This window comes from Plecotus auritus (assembly GCF_963455305.1).
Source record: "Plecotus auritus genome assembly, chromosome: 3".
Lineage (NCBI taxonomy): Eukaryota > Metazoa > Chordata > Mammalia > Chiroptera > Vespertilionidae > Plecotus > Plecotus auritus.
The window spans coordinates 177,542,239-177,558,769 of record NC_137772.1 but is presented as its reverse complement, the minus strand read 5'-3'; the positions used below and the strand labels follow the sequence as shown (position 1 = coordinate 177,558,769).

Here is a 16,531-nt window from a genome sequence, read left to right as displayed (position 1 = left end):
AAGCAGGAGCCAGGGAATGAGGATGAAGCAGTGAGGACTGTGATGACATTACAAAGCTCCAGGGCCATACCTGAAATTTAAGGACTGGGGCCGCGTGTTGGCCACACTGGAGACGGGTTGAGCTGAGAGCCTGGGCACCTTGGGCAAAGCCAGGAGCAGGGTATGAGTGAATAGGCCTTGCTGTGACCCGCCTAACTCCTCCAGACCTCATCTTTATTAACCAGGGCTAGCAGCATCCCCCTGAGAGCTCTCCTACACCAGTGTTACTGCTCACCACTAGGTTATTCAGGGGTCTGAATCAAGATATCTTTTCCCATAGGGACGAGAAGAGTGATGATGAATTTAAGAGACTGAAGGAAACATCTGAACTCTGGGCCTACTAGGAAGTTGGAATATTGAAGGCTGAGATGTGGTTTGAGGAAGTGTACCTAGGTGATTATGAATTTTAGTACCCCAAGGAAAGTGAGAGACTTTGCCTCCATGTTCCTCTATTCCTGCCCATCCCCGCTTCCCTCACACTCATTTCTGCACCTGGTCTAGACCTGCAAAGTTGTGTTGGAACACTCAAGATTGTCATCAAAGAAAGGCACTGACAATGCTAAGAACAGAAGAAGGTTCTTTAAGTGCCCTCGCTCTACATTTACAGCAATATAAGAGAACATACGGCTCTTCCCTAAGCCCTGAGCCAAAACTTGCTTTTCTGGATTTTGGGCCTTGTTTCTTGTATCCTGTCAAGAAGGAGTAGGCTGGTAGATAGCCACACCATGTCTACCTCTTACCCCATCAATTCCTGGTGTATGCATTCACCAGTCTCTTCCTCTTATCCCAGTCTGTTTTCTTCCATATTTTAACCTAGAGAATAACATGACCCTAGAATGTGAAGAAAAGATGGTGAAGGATGAGATGGATAACAAGGAGCATGTTTATAACAAAGAGAGTTGTATCTGTCCTGAGCTGTTGCCCTTCAGGGCTTTTATATTTTTATAGTTTTATATTTTAAGTGGCAGAAGACTCCTCCATTGTTATTACAGACTCCGAGAGTGAGCCATGTGATACATCCACATAATTACTTTTTCCATTTCTTTTCCTAGAATTTTCTAGAAACACCCCACCAGGTTATGCCCCACAATGATCACAAAAATTATTCTTTAAAAACCCTTTCTCTAGTACCCAATGACACTAACATGACTTGTGGCTTTCTTATAGGAGGTGGAACCTGTCAGTGTTACTGCCCAAGACTTCAGATCCTCTCAAGGTTGGGTCCCAGGTGTGACAGAAGGATGGAAATGGTGCAACCTAATATGGTAAGCAGCAAGGTATTTGAGTCAGAACTGATTAATGGGACTAGAGAATCTCCCAGTTCTTCTGTCCTTCACTCCTTTGGAGTCTTGAGAAGAAAATGTCTTTTGCAGCATCACTGGGTGCTTCCCATGGAGCAAACAAATGCAAAGATAGGAGGGGTGCTGCCCAGTTGGCAATTTGTCAATCACTGCTACTCTCCAGCTTCCCAGCCACTTGAAAGGCTAAGGGAGAAGAGCTCATCTAGAGCTGAAGGAGGCAGAGACCTGACTTACAGTTCATCAGTCTTTCTCCCTCCCTCTGACTTCCACTGGAGCTAAGTAAAAGCTGAAATTGTAGCCACCCGCTCTGTGGGTTGCATACTCCCACTCCTGCCACTGACCCCAGGCCTGGGCCTGAGCCCAGCTCGTGTGCCTGGAGCAGGGGTGTGGAAGGCAGGAGGGGCGGTGTTGGCCTTGCTGACAAAATCCATTTGGAATTTCTCAAGGTTGTGGTTTGGGGCTTAAGTTTGCCACAGAGTATGTGTGACGAAAGATGAGAGCTAGAAGGAGAGAAGGAGCTAAAGGAGTACAGAGGAAGGAAACCAGAAAAAGCAAAATATTCTTGCTGTGACTCCATTGGAGATTCTCCTTGCTCTTACTGAGTATGCAAAATTCCCATCTGGATATGCCTTATCATTATTCGCTCTCATAGTCTATGTCCATTCTAGCTACATCCCACTATCCCCATATGTTTACCAGATACAGTCAGTGCCTAAGTAAGGATGAGATATCTTCCTGCCTCCATCAAATTTCCAAACCCAGAATTCTCAATGCTCAAGTGGAAATTTAGGACATAAAATTTTGCCATAAAGTACTGCCCTAACCCCGTGGTTGGCAAACTACGGCTCGCGAGCCACATGTGGTTCTTTGGCCCCTTGAGTGTGGCTCTTCCACAAAATACCACGGCCTGGGCGAGTCTATTTTGAAGAAGTGGCATTAGAAGAAGTTTAAGTTTAAAAAATTTGGCTCTCAAAAGAAATTTCAATCATTGTACTGTTGATATTTGGCTCTGTTGACTAATGAGTTTGCCGACCACTGGCCTAGAGCAATAGATTTTCCGCCTTTTTCATCTCATTGCACACATAAACTAATTACTAAAATTCTGTGGCACACCAAAAAATATATTCTTTGCCCATCTGACAAAAAAATAAGTAGAATTTTGATTCATTCACCCTGGACAGTTATTGTGTTAGCTGTTGTAGTTTTTTTATTGGACAATTTAAGGAAAAAGAGGTCAGTGCCCCTGACTAAATAGTCAAGTATTGCATTATTGCATGTTTAAAAAATTCTTGAGACTCTGGCCAGATAGCTCAGTTGGTTGGAGCATCACCACATCCCTTACACCAAAGGCCTTGGATTCAATTCCCATTAAGGGCACATACGTAGGTTGCAAGTTCGATACCCAGTCAGGGCGTGTATGGGAGGCAACTGATCTCTCTTTCTCTATCTCTATCTATCTGTCTACCTCTCTTTCTCTCCCCTCCCCGCGTCCTCTCTCTCTAAAAAATCAATTTTAAAAATTATTGTGGCACACCAGTTGAAAATTACTGGCCTAGAATGTAGAATGTACTCTGCATTCTAGTTGTACGTTCCTTGGCCAAGGAGATGACCTGTTACAGTCAGCTTCTTGCAACCCCATAAGCAGTTACTTGTAAATTTCTGAATGTGTGGTGCATGTCCTTTTCCAAGTGAAAGATAATGGTTTGTTTTAAAAAATATCAGGCTACGAATAGAAAGACTAGAATAAAAGACATTCTCTTTTCTCTAGTTATGGTTTCTTCTAAAAGATAAAGGAATTATTTCACTAAGATTAAAATTAAATGCAGAAGAGCTCTGAATAAGGAAGGACAAAATACATATGCAAATAATTCAGTGGGAGGGCATGCTGGTTTTGCTGGTTTCCAGAGCAAAAAAAATTTCCCTTTTGAGCACAGGAATCCCTTTTATATGTTTCCCATTAGTCTTGTATCTACCTCCCAAGTTCTCTGATTTGAAGCCAGAGAGAAAAGCACCTGCTCTTTTGGGTGCAGGTTCAACAATGAGATACCTTCAGGACTTGAAAACCCCAAAACATGCCTTAGCCGGTTTGGCTCAGTGGATAGAGCATCAGCCTGCAGACTAAAGGGTCCCAGGCTTGATTCCAGGCAAGGGCACATGCCTGGGTTGCGGGCTCGATCCCCTGTGTGGGCCGTGCAAGAGGCAGCCAATCAATGATTCTTTCTCATCATTGATGTTTCCATCTCTCTCTCCCTCTCCCTTCCTCTCTGAAATCAATAAAAATACATTTATATATAAAAAAAGAAAACCCCGCCCTGACTGGTTTGGCTCAGTGGATAGAGCGTCGGACTGTGGACTGAAGGGTCCCGGGTTCGATTCCGGTCAAGGGCATGTACCTTGGTTGTGGGCACATCCCCAGTGGGAGGCGTGCAGGAGGCAGCTGATCGATGTTTCTCTCTCATCGATGTTTCTAACTCTCTATCCCTCTCCCTTCCTCTCTGTAAAAAAATCAATAAAATATCTTTAAAAAAAATAAATAAAAAAGAAAAAAAGAAAACCCCAACACAGAGGTGACCTCAAAGTGTGGGGCAGGGGTCAACAAACTACAGCCAGAGGACCAGATCTGGTCCTGAAGTCTGTGTGAATTAAATTGTATTGGACATCTTTTTGTTTATGTATGGTCTATGGCTGTTTTTGATCTACAACAGCAGAGTTGAGTAATTATTGCAGGGTTGAATAGTTGTGACAAAACCCACAAACCTAATATATTTACTGTCAAGACCTATTTGGGGGGGGTGGGCAGTGATTGTTCTAGGGTAGTGATTGAGGCAATCCCTGGAGTTGAGGCACATAGAGAGTAAATAAAGCCTATATTTGGATCTCTAGCCCCTCACACCTACAAGTACCTTTAGTTTTTTACACTAAGAGTTGCCAACTAAGTCACTGAGGCCCATTTCAAATCCTCTGTGGGACCAGCAGGCTACATACAAATAAAATCATTGAGTGTAGTAGGGTAGGAGAATTCACCTGGAAAAGAAGCCATGGACTGGGATCCCAAGTGTGGACAGAAATATCACCATCTGCATCCACCAGTCCAGTAACTTAATTTATTTTAGTTATAAACAGGAACCAAGAACAAATCTCAGTACAATAAATTATCCAGTCCCACCCCTCCTGCTAAAGAAAGAAAGAGAGGCTCAGAAAGTTGTAGGTAAAACTCTTCCTTTGGAGGGTCCCCTTTAACATCTAAATGGGGGTGGGGGTGGGGCAGACAGCTTCCCTAAGGGCCTGGACAGATGACTCAGAACTTAAGGGAGCCCTAGCTGGTTTGGCTCAATGGATAGAGCATGGGCCTGCGGATTAAAAGGTCCCAGGTTTTATTCCTGCCAAGGGCACATGCCTGGGTTGCGGGCTGGATCCCCAGTACAGGGCCTGCAAGAGGCAGCCAATCAATGATTCTCTCTCATCATTGATGTTTCTCTCTCTCTCTCCCTCTCCCTTCCTCAATAAAATATATTGTTTTTAAAAAAAAGAATTTAGGGGAGAGCACTCCCCCTCAGCACTCTGTTCTATCCCTAAGAAAAACCTCTCTACCACTGTTTCCCATTACCCCACAAGAGGGGGCTCAGGCTGCAGTAGAGGAGTTCATGAACAGCAAAGAGAGTGAGTGGTTTCTTTCTGGATATAGGTCTCATGGCTCTACACAATGCCTAGGGCTAGCCCTCAAAGGAGAAGAGTGGCCAAACTATAGGGACTCCCCAGTTGAAAGGAGTATGAATTAGAGTTAAAGGCCCAGGGTTGGGGAGAGGGGGACAATACAGTGCATTTCATCTTAGCCCATCCAGGTGTTTAAGGAGTAGAAGAGGGGTGACATCCCCCCCCCACAAGGCCCTTCAACTGTGGGGGAGAAGGCCACACATGACAGATTCCACCTGACCCCCACCCCACCCCCAAAGGTGTCTCCAGGTAGATACTTTGAACTTCCAGGGGCCAAGATTGACCTTGGACAGAAATTAGAGCAAAAGGCTGAAAAGGCGCCCCTCCCCTTCCCCAGCCTGCTGTGAGGCTGACCCTCACTTACACACGTTGACCCACTCTGTGACCTTGCACTCATCACACAGCACATAGCAGCACCAGTGGAAACGGCAATGACAGCGCTCAACTCTTGTCTGCCGGAGCACGTTGTGCCCACGGCCACAACACAGGCTGCCACAGCCATCCAGCAGGCGGCTGGTCTTGTTGCAGGCCCGGCCACGCGTGCCTGGGGACCCCACACTGGGGTCTCGCTCACAGAAATCGGGAGACTTCTCAAAGTAAACCAGCTCTCCTGAGAGGCGGCGGGGACGCAGGCGGGGCTGGAAGGCTCCGGAGTTGCGGTTGTGGGTATCAATGAAGATGGCCCTGCCCAGTCGCTCCTTTAATGCTGCCCCCACTGCCCGGAACTCTGGGGCCGCCCTCCAGCAGGTCTTGAACTGGCAGCTGCCTGAAGTGCCATGACACTTGCATTTCCGCTTTAGGTTTTCAGTTACCACCTAGAGCATCAGAGGGGGAAGAGGTGAAGGAAAGGGCAATAAATGGATAGAGCACAGAGACGCAGAAGAGGGGAGGGAACAGGGAGGCAAAAGGAGGGACAAATAGAGACAAGAATGACCAAATGATTGTGGAATATCAGAAGAAAAGGAATCTGGTTGATAGCCCAACTCCCTCATTTTATGGTTGGAGAACTGAAGCCAGAGCAGAGGGATTTGCCTATCTTCAGTCACTAGCTGGATAACTCCAGTTGTCCTGACTCCGACTCCAGTGCTCTTTCCAGAGTGAGTGCTGCTAAAATGGGGAGTCTGGGCCCAGAGCACTCCTAAATTCCATAGGGAAGAAAGCTGTAATAATAGCTATCATGTAATAAGCACCTGTCAAGGATGAGGGACTCTGCTGGGGGCTCTATTTACTAGCTCTCTCTAAATGACATTGTAAGGTAGGTATCCTTAGACTCTTTTTACATATGCAAAACTGAGGTCAAGTCACTTGCTCAGGGCTACCAGATGGTGACAATCACCCATCATATCTCATCCTCTTGCTCTGCTGTGCCTCTCAAACTGGAGCCAGGCCAGAAAGCTAGAGAGACCCAGGACAATTTGCACACGTACCTGTCGCCCCACCCTGTTGTTGTGGATTCGCATCCGTGCCTGGATGTCCCGGGGAGCTTCCCTGGAATCCAAGAAATCCCGAGAGAACTTCTCTCCAAAGTCCATGTCATGGTTACAGCCACCCCATTCCCATGTGTCCTGGGGGCTAGGGCTGGGGCCTGAGCCAGGACCCGGGCTAGGCAGGGAGTGGGGAAAACTTTTGCCCCGGGACAGTGCCTGCAGCTGCAGCAGTTTGGCCCTCAGCCGATCCTGCTCACCACTACCCTTCCAGCCACAGCCGCAGCTCACCAGCTTGCCCAGGCTGCAGGCTGTGGCTACCGCATGCATGACGCCAGCAGCCAGCATGGAGAAGGAAAAGGCACTCTCACGGAAACCTGGGGATGAAAGGGTGTGATGGTGAGGGTAAGGTTGACAGGCAGCTGAGAGTAGGGAGGCAGAGGGAAATAAACAGCCATCCTCCAATTCCAGAAATTCCTAACTGAATCCTGACCCTGCCATTACTAGCTAAGTAATTTGGGACAAAGTCATGGGAGAAAAAGGGGAACTGAAAGTGCAGAGCCTCAGTTTCCTCATCTATAAATTGAGGGGATGATGGGTTGAGATGATCTCTGAGGCCCATTCTTGCTCTGTAAGTCTGGGATTTTCAGGTGTGGATGAAAGAGCTAGCCTAGAGGGAAAGACCCCTGGGGTTGGGAGATGACTGAAAGGGAGTCCCTGTGGTCTTTGAAGATGTAGTCACTGAGTTCTACATCTGAAAGCCTTAGAAATTCCCCAGCCCTGCAGGGAGCTTGGGTGGGGTGGAAGCAGAGGCAATAGGGGTTCGTTTTTTTCTTCTTCTTCGGGGTTATTTTAATCAGCATTTTAACCAATTTAACCTCCACCACCCCCAAACCTCCAAAGCACTGTAGCTGTGGAGCTGTCCTTCACCTTTCCAGTTTCTAGTTTTATATTTGTCCTTAAGGCTGCTCTTTAAGTTTATCCTAACCTGCTATTACTCTATAAAATGCTGGGAAGGGGAGAGAGTTGGGGGTGATTTTCCCTAAGGCCCTCTTAAAATGTTGGCTCCTTTGTTTTGTTTTTGGGGTCACAGAGGCTCAGCATGACAAGCCTTTCCCAGCCTCAGGTAGATATGCTTCTCATTTGGGCATAAAGCCTTCCCCCTACAACACGTCCTGTGAAGAAAGAGGGGATCCCTCATTTCCTTTTAGGCAGGGGCTCCTTGGAGCCCTGAGAGGATGAGAGACAGCAGCTCCTTAGGGGCCAGGCCTTGCCCACCTCAGGATGCAGGGCTCCTGGCTCAACCTCCTGATTTCCCCCCCAACCCCAACCCTCCAGGGGTGAAGCTGTTTGCACATGTCTTGGGAATTCCCCTGCAGATGGCAGCTGCCTTATTAACCCTGTAGTCCCCGAAGTATTGCCCCCACCCTTAAGCTGAGCCCAGGATGGATCTTTACTCTTCCTAGGAGTAAACTCAAGCATGGCCTGGCAAGAGGCACTGATGCTTCCCAGACCATGCCTCCCAGACCAGGCCAGCAGTGACCTGTTCTCCACCCCTCCAGCCAGTTCCTCACCTGCTCAGGTGAGAGCCACCTGGAGCCCCCACAGCACAGAGGAGGGGGCTGCTCCCCTGCTTCAAAGCCATCAGGGTCTTTGTTCCTAGTCTCAGCTCCTGGGAACCCCAGCAATTAGGAGAGTAGGTTTAACCCTTAAACGGTTGGGGGTGGCACCCCTCCTCCACTGAGGTTCTGGGGACACCAGCCTGGGCTTGTCCCTCTGAGAGGGAGGAGGGTGAAATTGGGGGAATGGATGGGGGGCGTTTGAAGCTTCCAGGACTGGGGGCATCTCTCTCACAGGTGCAACCCAGATCCAGCTGGGTGTAAGCAGGAAAGCGGGGGGGGGGGGGGGGGGGAGGGGGGGGAGCTTAGAGTAGGGGAGCACGGACCCAGCTGCCTTGCCGGCAGCGAGCAGGTGGAAGTCAGAAGCGCAGGGGCCCAGACGGGTGGCCAAACCCAGCTCCTCGAGGCTGTCGGGGGAATTCCCGGAGAGGCCCCTCCCGGAGTCGTGAACCGGTCCCTTCCCGCCTCCTCTCGCCTTGGCCTGCCCCCCAACCTCAGCCCCGCCAGGCTCACCGCGCTTGAGGATGGCGCTGTGGTGCGGCAGGCGGCCGCCGCCCTCGAGCGCCGAGCAGTTCCAGCGCTGGTCGCGCAGTTGGTGCTGACACTCGTGGACCGCGATGTGCAGGCCCTGAAGCGCGGACGCGGTCACGTCGGGGCTGCGCAGACACAGGCCCAGCTGCCGCTTGCTCAGGCCCGACAGCGTCAAGCACACCGTGTTGGCCGTCAGCGGCGGCTCTCCGGGCAGCTTCAGGCCCAGAATCTCATTGCTTAGGGCCCTGGGAACCGAGAAGGCGTTGCTGGATCTGTGGTCCAGGCCTCGCGCCCCCTCTGAGTCCTCCCGCCGGGGCGGTGCTTCTACCCGGCTGAGAGGTGGGGTGGGGCTGGGTGACAGGGGGCTGCTCACCGACTGCAGAGCGCCAGGACCAGAAGACCCGCGAGGCCCCAGGGCGGAGGCCGCGGCCGGGGCTGCTCCCGCATGTCGAAGCCCGGGCCCGAAGGCCCCGGTGCTCAGAGCGATCAGGGCCTGCGGGACAGGGGGACTCAAGGAAGGCTCTGGAACAGGCTGGCTCGCCTGGCCCCCCGGAGGATGCCCAACTTCAAGCTCTTAACTCACGAGGGTCACCCCACTGACCCTTCTCGTCTCTCCCCAAACGACACAGTAAGAATCACCCCCTTGATTCCCAGTCTCTGGGCCCTGGAGGAAGAGTCGAGGCTTCGCAGCTGGGACTTATTCGAGCGCCCCAGGAGCGGACCCACCCACACACAATGCCAGGCACACAGACACACACATTCAAATTCAGACATACTCACAAACACCGCTCCACCACCTCGCCCACCGCTCCCTCTTCAAGGGCCCCACGACTCGCTTCTCCCGCCCAACACAGCCTCACGCCCTCACAGAGCTGGAAGGCGGGATTGGGAGGGGGTTCCCCGCCACCTACAGCCGGCGGTTGGGGGTGGGGAGAGTGTCGCCTCCAGGTGCCGTCGAGGGCAGGCAGCTCCGTAAGAAGGGTGGGGGAATGGGCTCCCCACCGGCTCTACTGGTGGGGAAAGAAGGGAGACTCCAGGTGCGGCCAAGACGGGGAGGGGACCTGTTCCGGCTGAAAGGGATCGCGCGGTGAAGGCTGAGTCCTCTTCCTCGTCCGCCACAACTACTTGTTCCTGCCTCCAAGCGTCGCCCCTCTGGTCCTCACAGGTCCCAACCTCAGTCCCCACCCCTGTGCTATCGTGTTCAAATCTGCGGGCACTCCTTTATTTGCTGGGTCTTTATCTCTGGCAATATCTCTGGCTCTCTCTCTGCATCTCTGTGCCCTTGTGGGCGGATGCGTGTCTGACTACCCGCGTGCCTGTCTGGTCCCTGCGTGCGCGTCCCTGCCCTCCCCGCTTTCCCGGTCCCGATTACCTCCAGCTGCTCTGGTGCGGGGTCCACCACCGGCGGGGTCCGGTCGCCTTGACTCGGGCTGCTCAAACCGTGGGGAGAATGCGTCGGGTTCTGCCCCCTCGGCGGAGCCGCATTCTTCCAGGGCAGGGCCACTCCTCTTCGCCGCTTTCCCAGCGCCGCCGCGGCCGCCGGGAAGAAGGGAGGGAGGAAAGGAGGGAGTGATCGAGAAAGCTAGCGAAGAGGGCGAGCAAGGAACTGGGGACTCTGGCTCTACTTGAGCGGAGCTCCCGGGCGGCTCTGCCACGGCTGACAGAGCTGCGGCCCCTCCCCGAGCCTGGGGCATCCCCACCCCGCTCCTGGCACCCCCGCCTTGACCCGGGGAGCGCAGTCGCTCCCCCTCCTCCCAGCCTACACACACACCCTCTCCCCCGACGCCCGGGTTCAGGCTTGGCCCCACTGAAGGGGGAGGTGGCCAGAGTTCCTCTCACCTGCTCTGGAGTCGCCAAAGCTGCAAGGAGGGTGCACTGATCCAGACCAGGGAGCCAGGACCCAGGTTCCAAGTGGTCATTTTTCTTTGCCTCAGTTTCCCCACAGAGCCCTGGATGGCTGGAAGATGTCTTTGACAAGACGAAGACAGAACTGAGAACTAACTTCTCTCGTTGGACAGTTTCCTGAAGAGCCCTCAGCAAGAGCACACCACAGGGCACTGGGAGCCAGCGGGAGAAGCTCCCTTCTGGGTGGCTGGGCTTCCACCCACCTCCGAGCTTTGCGCCTGCCCCTTGGGAGGGGTCAGCTTTGGTCTCAGAGTTTGGTCCTAGCAGAGGCTCCTGTAGCCCCAAAGATCTTCAGCCTGCCCCATGCTTCCCTTAGCTGGCAGGCATCCTTGTCCAGAAGTCTCCTGCCCTCCCCAGGATCCCAGGTCTGCACTTTGGGTGGCCCATATTCCTGCTCCAGGCTCATAGACTCACTTCACATGAAATGAGGAGGACCTAAGGATCCCAGTCTTAGCCCAGCCCTAGGACAGCCAGGGAAAGAGCCTGATCTTGGGGTGCACAATCAAGGCAAGCCACCTTAGGGAGCTCCAGTGGCAGTGAAGGGGTTAGGTGCCACTGCACTCTTGCCTGACTCACCCTCCCAGCTCTAACCACTGTGGGCTATTTTTGCCAGAAAGGGGCCCCAGGCTTCCCAGCCACCCCCCCCCCCCTTGCCCCTGCCAGACCGCAGCCCAAGGAACGGCTGGCCCTTCGATCCCAAGGCTGGCACGCTGACTCAGAGACAGGCCCCCCAGGGAAGCAGAGCCACGGGGCTGAAACCCACATCCACAGTCATCTCTTCCTTGGTGGTGGCCATGTAGCTCTGCTGAGCAGCCAGCCTCCAGCCTGCACTTCTGGAGTCCTGGCCCGTGCTGCAGGGGACACTGCTGTCTAGGAGGCAGAGCAGTCTGCAGAGATCAGAGATTTTCATCTGGTAGGATATTTATTGATCACCGTTATGTGCCAGGCCCTGAGCAAGCTAGAGAGGTATAAGTGCTATGGTTCCTGACAATGGACAGCTGTGACCACAGAAGGTTGCTTTTTTTCTGTGTTCCCACCTGAGGGAGGTGGGGGTAGAAGGTACCCTAGAGCTCTTGCCTCTCCTTCCTGTTTAAGGGACAAGAACCAAACCATGTGTGGCTTTTGAGGCCATCAGAATCCACAAGACCTATCTCAGTAGCTTTCATCCTTACACCTGGATTTGGTGATTCTTGCCAGTGTCTTCATCCTTCTTCCTGCATGTCAGCCTAGAAATCCACCCAGGTCCCTGGAGGAGGGGAATGAGGTTTCCTAGCCCCTCTTCTCCCACGGGGATCACTTGGACCTGTGTCTCTGAGTCCCCCTCAGGTTTTGGATTGTATCTTCTGGTTTGGTCCTTGTCAGGCTGCAATATAATCAGATGCCAAGGAAGAGCCAGGGTCAGAACCATCAATTGCAACTTCTCAGTGACTCCAGGGCTCCACAAGTTAGCCTGTCCCAAATCCAAAAACCCATACAGCTGGTCCCTCTTCCTGCAGAAGTATAGCTCTGGGACAGGAGGCCAAAGGCAGGCAGACTGGGTGGCCTGAGCTGGCCCCCAGTGCCCTCAGCCCGACCGGCTGGCCTGAGCACTGACCCGCAGGCAGGCCGCTGAGGGTGGTGGGGCAGGCGGGGCCTGGAGAGGGCTGTGGGTACACACCCATTGCCTAATATCCCAAGCACGCGGCCAGCTCCAGGAAAGGGGAGGGGCGGGAACCAGAGAGACCTTGACAAGGGTTGGGGCCATGACTAGAGGGGAAAGTGAGGGGCTGTCATTACTTCAGGGAGGGAGTGGGAACAAGCTGATCCCCCTGCTCCTTGATGAGAAGAGTGGAGGGCTGCCTTCCCATCATAGGGATGGAGGGTGTAGCAGGATCTATCTGGGAAGGACACCGGGGCCCTGGAGGGCGGGGGTCAAACAAGAATGGGGGCCTCTGGAGATTGGGGGATCGAGCAACTGAGGCGGTGGCTAAAGCCAAGAGCAGCCTCGGAAACCTCCTTCTCCTCCTCCCGCTGTGTTTGCCTTGGCCCAGGGTCCCGAGTGAGTCATCTATTGCTGAGCCGCTGATAGGGGCGGCCAGGCCCGGGGAACCCAAATTATAGGCCCAGGAGGGATGGATGCGCCCGCAGTGGTGAGCTCAGCTGTGCTGCCCACCCTCCTCCTCTCACGCCTCCTGCTGCAGCACTGTAGGCCACCACCTGGAGGCACCAAAGGGTCCAGAACCCAACTGCGCTGGACTCTCAGGAAGCCCCCACATTCAGCAATTAGCTCCAAGAGTGGGTGGGATTACCTTAGCCAGAATTTGGTCCGCTTCTCTACCAGAGGCTGATGCCTTCTCAGACCAAGGAGGTAGTGCCGCCTGCTGGTGCTTCAAAGGAAGGTAGGCTCCTCTGCCCACAAACAGCCCTGTTCCCCTGCTTCCTCCCCAAACACCAAGATCAAGGTAAAGCCCCTCTCCCCTCAGACATCTCTCTCCCCTGTTTCTATTCCAGAGGGCTGATTTGCTACCGATTTTATACTTCAAGCCTTTAAAATTCTCAGTGATCAAAAGTGATACAAAGAAAAATAAAGCAGGGTAAAGGAGATAGTGGGATTTCATTTTATAGGGGGAGGGAAAAGGAAGTGAGACAACAAGCCTATGGAGTTACCTGAGGAAGGGCATTTCAGAAGACAGAAAAGCAAGTGCAAAGATCCTGAGACAGGAGTTTGTTTAGTATGTTCAATGCATTAGCAAGGAAGCCAGTGTGGTGAGAGGGAGGAACCCACCTGGGAGAGAATAGTAGGCAATGAAGTTAGAGGACGAGCTAGGAGCAGGGTCAGATCATAAAGGGCTTTGTAGGCTACTGTTAAGATTTTGCCTTTTTCTTTGAGTGAGATGGGGAATCACTGGAAAATTCTGAGCAGGGAAATTAATAATCTGACTTTTGTTTTAGAAAGAATAGCTCTGGTTGCTGTGTGGAGAATAGACTGTGTGTGCAGATAGGGGCCAAGGGTAGAAGTACACACACACACACACACACACACACACACACAGCCACTAGTGTGCACCTTCCGGCCCATAAGCACAAACTACCTTTGTAGCAGTAGGGTGGTAAGAATGGATCAGATTCTGCATATATTTTGAAGACAGAAGGACAGGATTTGTTGACTGATTTGAAGTTCAGTATAAGAAAACAGATGAGTCAAGGATAACTTTAAAATTCTTTTCCTGAGCAACTAAAGGAAAAATGGAGTTGCCATTTACTGAGATAAGGATGACTGATGACAGAGCAGGTTAGGGCGAGGGGAGAATCAGGAGTTCAAGTTTTGGGCATGTGCCTTTTTGAGATGCTTATTCAATTGTTAGATGTGCAAGTCAGAGGGTCCAGCGATATAAATTAGGGAGCATGAGACTAGAGAGTTCACCAAAGGAGTGAGTGTAGACTGAGAAGAAGCTCCCAATTGAATTGGGGTACAGTCCCAATTTAGTTTAGAAATTGGTACACAAGATGGAACCAGGTAAGGAGACTGAGAAGGTGAGCAGCCCAGGAGGTAGGAATGGTGTTCCAGAACATTTCAAAAAGGAGGAAGTGTTCATCTCTGGGTGCTGCTCCTGAAAGGTTATCATGATGAGCCCTGAGAGTTGACTGTAGAGCAACAAGGAGGTCAGGGATGATTTTGATACGAGGAAGAGAGGGTTCGAAGGTCTGATTAGGGTGGGAAGAGAAAATAAAGAAAAGAAATTGGTGTTAGTGGTTAAGGTAAACCTTTTGAGTTTTGCTGTAAAAGAAAACAGACAAATGAGGCAATCTTGGGTGGCAGTGTGGAGTCAAATAAGTTTTGGGGTTTTTTAGATGGGAGATATTACAGCATATTTATATGCTGGTGACTATGATCCAGTAGAGAGATAAGTTGATGATACAGGAAAGAAACAGAGAACAATGGACAGAGTGATGATCTGATCCAAATAGAAATTTGGGCCAGGTCATACATAATGTGACCCAGACCTGGAGCCCTCCTGCTCTTCCCTCCTATTCCTGGTGGGTGGAATACTGGCTTCTTCTTTCCTCTCTTTCCACCTCTGCTTGTCACCAGAGGTCACAGACAGGGTTTCCCTTTCTGTTGGCCCACCTCCCACCTCCATTGGGGTTTTATCAATCCACCAGGCCAAAGGACTTGACCCAGGCCCCAGTAAGGAGAAACTCCTAAAGGATAAAGCTGCCCATGGTACATTGTCTATTTACTTGAGCCATCTGTGCTGGGTGCCCTCTGCAGAGACTACTGGTTTTTGGACCCTCAGAGAATGCAGGGCCAGTACACATTGTCCTTCAAGGTTGAATCCTTAGAGGAGCCAGGTACACTGTACTGGGCAAAGGGCCTGGGAAGAACAATCCCCTCAAAAGTAACCTCCTTTAGGCTTCATTTAGGTCAGTGGTCAGCAAACTCATTAGTCAACAGAGCCAAATATCAACAGTACAATGATTAAAATTTCTTTTGAGAGCCAAATTTTTTAAACTTAAACTTCTTCTAACGCCACTTCTTCAAAATAGACTCGCCCAGGCCATGGTATTTTGTGGAAGAGCCACACTCAAGGGGCCAAAGAGCCGCATGTGGCTCGTGAGCCGCAGTTTGCCAACCACGGATTTAGGTTAATACATATCTCATTTAAAATGCAAATGCCCAGGAAGATCAATTAAACTTATCAGGCATTTATTCCTTAGAGTGATTTCCCTGCTTTGGAGGGGAAGCCTGGTCATTTCTAGGACTTGGAACTCTTTAAATACATTACTCAGTGAGAAAGCATCCTAAAGGCAAAAGCATGAAAAAGAGAGAATCCAAAAGAGAGGCAGGAATCACAATCACAAGCAGCTGGTCAGGTGAAGAAGGCCTGGGCTTTGAGTCAAAATAGTATGGGTTTCAGCCTGGCTCTGTCATTTATTCATTTTTCAGCTGTGTGGACCTTGGACAACTACCTAATCTAATTTTTCCTCTGTAAAATAGGAGGGGATCCTCCCTCCTGCCAGGGGCCAGCGCTGTGTGCTGATGGGGTATAACTAGGCTGGGAGTGCCCCCATGCCCTGTATAGGGAACAGCAGCCACTTCAATAGAAGGCCAACGTGGTCTTAAACCTGAATTGGAGTCCCTGGGAGGGGAGAGAAAAGTGTACAACAGAGGAAGGAGATGGTTGCAGGTGCTCTGGGTCTCCCAGCCTGGTTAGAGTGGAAAGAACCAGAGTTTGGGGGCAAGACAGAAACTTGGCAGAAAAATCCAAAAATAATCAAAACATGGAAGCACAAGTTTCCTATTCTGGGTTCACTTTAGCCAGCAGCCCTTCTCTTCCCAGTCCTCCCCCACCACACATACACCTGACATCTATTCCATTGCCCTTCCTCCTGAGCCTAGTCCTCAGAGACTCAGACATTCCAGGCCTTATTCATCTTGACACTATCTTGGTTACTGGCTCAGCCCTCTCCCCTAGTGACATGCACAGGTTGACACATACCACAGGATGACACACCATAGGATGACACAAGGTACACAGGGCAAGAGTGACACATATATGCATGTTTAATTCCCCCATGCACACATTCATCCACCCATTCACCCACCTCCACACACAGTCCCAGACATTCTCTATTTCTCAGTTAACTGGGTCTCTCCTGACAGTAATTGCCCCTCCTTCCTGACACATAGAAGGTGGTACACTGCCCCAGGTGGTGGCTGTGACAAGATGACTTGATGATCCCTTCTGACCTGAGTCAAATTCCAAAATTCTTTATAAAGGCTTCTAACATTCCTCCTTAAACCATAGAGTTTCTGTACATGAAAACACACATGAGTGTGTACACTCAGAACACATTCGTGCACATTCTCACACGCACTCACATCTGCATTCACACACACACACACACACACACACACACACACACACACACAGCCACTAGTGTGCTGCACCTTCCGGCTACCGCTTCTTCAGGTTTCTCTTCATGGCCAGGCTCTGTTTAGTCAGCTCACCCCCCA

The 16,531-nt window shown here is 51.2% G+C and overlaps 1 protein-coding gene across 1 annotated transcript; it reads right to left on the bottom strand.

Moving 5' to 3' along the window:
* Positions 1 to 4,514: 4,514 nt before the first annotated feature.
* On the bottom strand, positions 4,515 to 10,111 carry WNT10B (Wnt family member 10B). The gene is made up of 5 exons (XM_080659667.1): positions 10,001 to 10,111; positions 9,002 to 9,121; positions 8,611 to 8,873; positions 6,482 to 6,855; positions 4,515 to 5,869 (listed from the first exon to the last, which is right to left on the bottom strand). The coding sequence occupies exons 2-5, from the start codon at positions 9,073 to 9,075 to the stop codon at positions 5,411 to 5,413; spliced, it is 1,170 nt and encodes a 389-aa protein (XP_080515793.1). The 5' UTR covers positions 9,076 to 9,121; positions 10,001 to 10,111; the 3' UTR covers positions 4,515 to 5,410.
* Positions 10,112 to 16,531: the final 6,420 nt, after the last annotated feature.

Coding starts and splice junctions, on each gene's coding strand:
- WNT10B (XM_080659667.1), bottom strand. CDS start 9,075: ATGCGGGAGCAGCCCCGGCCGCGGCCTCCGCCCTGGGGCCTCGCGGGT. Junction 6,856..8,610: donor CAGCGCCATCCTCAAGCGCG/GTGAGCCTGGCG, acceptor TTTCATCCCCAG/GTTTCCGTGAGAGTGCCTTT. Junction 5,870..6,481: donor ACAACAGGGTGGGGCGACAG/GTACGTGTGCAA, acceptor CTGATGCTCTAG/GTGGTAACTGAAAACCTAAA.